This window comes from Mesitornis unicolor, unplaced genomic scaffold (genome assembly GCF_000695765.1).
Source record: "Mesitornis unicolor isolate BGI_N332 unplaced genomic scaffold, ASM69576v1 scaffold25733, whole genome shotgun sequence".
In the NCBI taxonomy this organism is placed as follows: domain Eukaryota; kingdom Metazoa; phylum Chordata; class Aves; order Mesitornithiformes; family Mesitornithidae; genus Mesitornis; species Mesitornis unicolor.
This window is the reverse complement of record NW_010174379.1, coordinates 12251-18141: the sequence shown is the minus strand read 5'-3', so window position 1 is coordinate 18141 and position 5891 is coordinate 12251. Positions and strand designations below refer to the sequence as shown.

The following is a 5891-nucleotide window of genomic DNA, read 5'->3' as shown; positions in this document are numbered from 1 at the left end:
TGCATAAGATGATCACCTTTTACTCTGCCCCTCACCTTGATTGGTTCCCCACTATCACACCATATAAGACACTGAATTACCCCATATGATTTTGACATAGACAAATAAAGAAAAGTTACACCCTATTCTTATGGTGGCCTGACCACAGCTATTATCCTTCATGCCATTGTCTAATTCTTCTCTTGAGCATAGTACATACCTTCTCTAAGTACTTATACAAATATATCTTGTAGTCTTTTTCTTAACTTTGTGGTTTAAACAAATACCTATTCTAACTACTTAATCATCAACCTACTTTAACTACCTTGATCAGTCAAAGTGTTCTTTTAATTCTAAAGCTGAAACAAATACCTACTTTAATCAGCCAGAATTTTCTCGTGACACCACCAGTAGGATTTTTTGCACCAATTAACACCAGGACTGAAGTGCTGTGTGTTGTACACAACTGCTGTGCAACATCCACGCAGTTCAGAAGGAGCACTAGGGTCCAAGAATGAGATTTTGTCAGCAACACTCGTCTGTTAGCAGAGCCCAAAATCCATCAACAACGACCTCCACCCAACTCCTCAGCAAATGGAACTACGCGTGTAGTGTACCTGGGCCATGGTAGGGGAGGTTGGCCCAAATATGGTCCCAGTCCCACCCTATTTTCAAAGGTGAAAGAACAGAATGACCATGACTCAAGGCACTGAGCTGGGTTTATTCATTTGACCATATCAGTATCAAACTAGAAATAATCTGTTAAGATCATATGTTAGATAGGAACAGCATTAAATAACAGATGTATGAAAAAGAGACTGGGCTTCAGAAAACATTCAGTGTACAACATACATAGTATGCCATTTTAACACAAATGCTTATAAAGAGTCATCCTAAGCATCAAAGAGAGTTTTATAAAAGTTTACGTTCTCATCCCATGGGATGTACAGAACTATGCAGTTTACATAGTTTTACTATCATCCAAAACATCATGTTTCAAATGTATGAGGCACAGCAAGAACAATATAATTCCATTTCCATAGGAACATAAACACAGCTTGTCACTGATGACACGCTTTCCAAACCATAGCACTCGCAGCAATTATACACATGCACAATCTTAAAGTATTAAAAAGCAAGAGTCTGGAGCCTGCCCACTGTTACCAATAGGGAATAACATTTGATCTACCCCAGAATACCACCCAAGATACCCTTGCAGGAGCTGTAACATAGGAATCAGGCAGAGCCACAAGCTTGCAGTGCTGTTCCCAGAGTTAACCCATGCAGCCAGTGAAGAGTTCCCTCCACCCACAGAGAAGGAGAACAGCACCCTGCTTAGCTCTTGCAGCCCAGGGAAGATGCAAAGTTAAAACACATCTGTAACAGAGTGATGATTTGGCTCCAGAGATAGCTGACAGAAATTAGCTCAGCTGAAGGGAGACCCTGATTTCCATTAAGAATGACCAGAGATGGGCCAAGTCTCAGTCAGAACGAGACCGACTCAGTCTTTGAATGATTAAATCAGAGACTGGTTTGTTTTTTTAAGGTTTTCTCTAAGGACAGCTCAGATAGACTGAATCTTACAGCCCATACGCTCATTTTTTTAATGGCAGTATTTGCAAGCATATATTACAAATTTTATAAAAGTGCAAGGACCAGCACAGGAAGATATCCTGGATAAAGACGTTCCCAGCAGTGTTCTTTTTGCCATCTTCTTGTTGGTCAACCAGCAGACGCACAAATATTGTTGCTTGGGATCAGCTTATCAGAGCCCCTAAGGGTTTAGCTTAATCATCCGTGCAATTCAACACTATTCACATTTTACAGCTTACAAGGGTGATATTTTTATGTACAAATTTGAAAATCAAGTCTTAAAATCAAGTTTTAAGAGGTAGAGGTCCATTTCGGACCTGCTGACATAGAACGTTACTGAGTCAGTCATATTCTAAGGCTGGTGGTCCCCTAACAATATTGAAGTAACCGGCCAGAGCTCCAAGATCTATGTAGAGTGATCTTTGCCTCTTTAGCAGGTCTGACTCTTCCATGCTCCCGGTACACAGTGAGGAATCTGAAAAGGAAAGAGACAAAGCATGTATGTCCTTATTGCACAAATAGCTACATTACTTCAGTTCCATGGCTGCAGACATTACTGGAATAATTGGCCTAATATTTGCTTTTATTTATCTGTGGTTCAGCAAGTTTCATTTTTAAGGACAATATAACATAAACCTCCTATAAAAAATAAAATAAAAAAATAAAAAAATAAAAAAATAAAAATAAACCCTGAACTTTAAGAAAGGTACACAGTTTGCTACTGAAAAGAGCAAGTTTGTTCAACTATTTCAAAAACCTCTACCAGCTGGGAGAGCTAAGCAGAGCTTCCTCATCCTCTGAGGCATCATGCTAAAGGAGAGTTTGGTGCAGGAAAAAAACCTGTCAACTTTCTGCCATCTGAGAATTCCCCTTCATTACAGTGGAATTTTCATCTAAACAGCTGACATCCTCTTCGTGTGGCTGGGTGTGACAATACAGCACAAATATGGGACCATCAGTCTCAGATTCAGTTTTTTTTCTTTTACATCTAAGTCTGAAGAAACCAGACCTGGTTTGCAATGGCAGAACTCCCCTGAATACTTGTGTAATAGGTGACCTGGAATCTAAAGCATCTAAACTAAAGTTCCAGTTTAATGGTCAAATATTTTGTCATCTTTAAATAACTGATTCAGATGGCCAGAGCTGGTCAAAGCATTATGCACCCAGAAGGCAAAGTCCAGAAAAGTCCAGAGCAAAACCATTCTAGATGCAAAGGCTGTGATTGATTTAAATGCCAAGTGGCTTCACTGCAACAATTACACATTACAGCACACAAAACTTTGCATAGGTATCTTTTCAAATACTTATCACAATTAAATAAACTGTATGTCTGGGGTCAGTTTTTAAATGCTTTTTGTCAGGATCCTCCAAACATATTGTAGAAGAAAAACATTTTGAAACCTGTTAGCATGTTGCTGGCACTGAATCTCCCTTGGTCATGATATAATCCCAGGATACACTGAGTTTTCTAACTGGTTCACATATTATCCTTCATAAAGCACTTATTAATGCACAAGGGAACTGTGTTCTATCCTACAGTCATTTTTGTTTTTCAAGCAAAGGGCTTGTTCTGCTGATACTTAGCAACACTACAGTTATGGTTTTGTGTGTGTCTTTGAGGATGCAAAAGTGTTGGTTTCGGTGGTGCTTGTGACTTTTGTTTTTGTAACAAACACTTTGCTAGTATCAATAAAACATCTCTACTGCTATGCTAAATTAAGGCAATTTGGGACAGCGGCCGATACTTCCATGCCCTGAAACACTGCCAGGGCTTTTTCACAAGCCAGCTCTTTCGGAGCTGCAAAATTCAGGCTGAGATCTTCCCCTGTTGAAGTCAATGGGCGTTTTACACAATATTATATGAGCTCTGGGTCTGATCTCATCTGACTGGGACTTTTAAAGGTCTCTTTCCAGAAGCTTTTTGAGTTTTGTTTGTTCCTAAACACTTGCTCACATCAAGTTCCGATAAATCTACAAAATGCAAGACAAGTAAGCCTGATATCACTACCTGTAATGTTTTCTGGCAACTGCAGCTCCTTCCTTGCGAGCAGTCTTTTCCTTTCAAACAGCGCCGAATCCAGGCTCTGACACCGCGGTTGCTCTTCTGGGGGTGGGTGCAAGGCTTCGTGTTTCAGTAAGTCTGCTGCAGACAGCCTGTGATTAGGATTCCTTTCTAGAGCTGCTTCTAGCAACTCTCTCATGGAAGTGCTGCAGTCTTCAGCAATGTCCTCCAAGGGGGGAGCTTGCTTGTGTATCTGATGGAATAAAAAAAAAGACCATTGAAACAGTTATTCCAAAAACAGTGGAAGAGGAAGTCGCCGATAACCACGAGTGGTCTGGGAATTCCCCACACACAACCCATCACCTCCCCAGGCTGGGCTAATCAATTAGAACAAAACATGCAACTGCACAAACTCCACCTTTTTTAAAATCAGATTTTATCATAAAATTTAAAACTTCAAAGCAACTCCAAGCAAGCCTACAATCTGGTACAAAACCAAATCACCAGATTTCTGTACCATGCTAGAATTACCAGAGAACCAAATTTGCCAGGCTCCAGTTTTTGTCTGCAATTTCTGATTAAAACAGACAAGTGGAACACAGATGGGCTTGCTTCAATCAGATTTCATGCTGTTCAAACCCTGACCTTGCAGTAAACCCAAGGCCTGTAAATTGTAACACAAACATCTGAGATTACTCCAGCTCAGCCTTTGTCTTCCCCTAAATGTTCAAAACCCACTTCTTCCCTCCCTCCCCCGAAGCAAAAAGGATGATATCATCTCTCTGACAAATATTTTGATAGTTTTTATATGACTGGAGCTCTCCTAACAAGAGTACAGGAAACCCTTCAACTGAAACTGAGCTATGGCTCTCCTAAGGACACGTACAATATAGAGGTAGGACGGATATGCAGAACGAGGATATCGGTTCACCCAAGGCGGGATGCCAGTTTGCATATGAATAATAGTGGCTCCCATGCTGTATATGTCTGCTTTTGTTGTGTGGCCTCTGCAGAGGATAACTTCAGGGCTCATGTAAATCTGTGAAGAATAGGGAAAAAAGATTAATCAAGAGAGGAAAACAACAAATAAAGATGAACCATGACCTTTAATTATCTGGGAACCCTCTGAAGGGACACAGCCCACTTGTACCTGCAGCCTAAAGACCATATGGGGAGTAAAATTTTTCTGCTCTGCACATTACTACAATCACAGAGTTTTTCTGGTCTGGCACCTGGACAAACTCATATTCTAGGTCTGCCCTCCCCAGACAAGCCACAGCTCCGTGGCTATGGGACTTCACTGAGCTGTAAGAGGCTGAGGTTCAAGCCACGGCTCTGCTTTGTTCAGGTGGGTAGCAGGAAACTAATCCTTCCGCAGCAAAAGAAGGTGCCCAGATTGTCAGTTTGTTTTGCCAGGTGCTGCTGGGACTGCTCCATTCTGCTTGAAGCTGGGCAGGCACTAGGCTAGAGAGAGAGGTTGATCACTCAGCTTGGGGCAGGAGTTCACTCCTCAAATCCCTGCTACATTGGATACTACACAACTCTTCTGGACGGCACTGACAGATGTACACCATCCTGTCTTCGTTACTCTTCTTCTCTCCCCACTTTATCCAGTAATCTGCATGTTGGAGCATTACCCTAAGAAACAGGATGGTGAGGAACAAACCAGGTCTAAGGCAGTGCTTAAGTTAAAAGCCCGGTCCCTTAAGTCCTGCTGCATGCAAGATGCACCAGGTTAGTCCCAGAGCATTATTAAGGCAAGCACTCCTCTTCCATCCTTTTTTTAAACCAAAAATTCTAATCTCATCTAAACCAAAATACAGTTTCCATCCAAGCTTTTGAATAAGACCTGGATTTGTCAAGAAGGATCCGATGGGAAGCTCCTGCCAGCTCCAGGCAGCTGGAGCAGAACCAGAGGGGCAGGATGCAGGAGGCACACCCCACGGCTGGCAGGAGCTGCCCCACAGCTCTGCCATGGCCAAGGGAGCAGGTTTCAACACAACAACACAACATTGACACAGCCCACAACACACCAGCTTAGGAAGCCGCTCTATTTGCTCTTGGTTTCTACTTTTCCCTCACCCAATTTCTCTCTAAAGGTACCAAGCAGAACTTTAATTAGTTCAAGTCATCCTGGCACAAAGAATCACACTGAAAGCCATTAACTGACACAAAGGCAGGAAGTTACGTCATCAGCGCATGGTTTGACTACTTATTACCACAGACTGAGAATGGCTGTAGGACTCACTCAAATTTCAAGGAATATTTCCCAGGAAATCACCTACCATATCTGCAAACAGAGCTTCAGATCTGAAGC

At 41.9% G+C, this 5891-nt stretch overlaps 1 protein-coding gene across 1 annotated transcript in view; it reads right to left on the bottom strand.

Annotated features, from left to right (window-relative positions):
* Nucleotides 1-1586: 1586 nt before the first annotated feature.
* MAP3K8 (mitogen-activated protein kinase kinase kinase 8) overlaps nt 1587-5891 on the bottom strand; it is a 13284-nt gene continuing 8979 nt past the window's right edge. The window contains exons 6-8 of the mRNA XM_010181029.1: nt 4461-4613; nt 3581-3827; nt 1587-2047 (exon numbers count right to left, since the gene is read on the bottom strand). Of these exons, the coding sequence (XP_010179331.1) occupies nt 1914-2047; nt 3581-3827; nt 4461-4613 (534 nt within the window). The 3' untranslated portion in view covers nt 1587-1913. The remainder of the gene's footprint in view (nt 2048-3580; nt 3828-4460; nt 4614-5891) is intronic.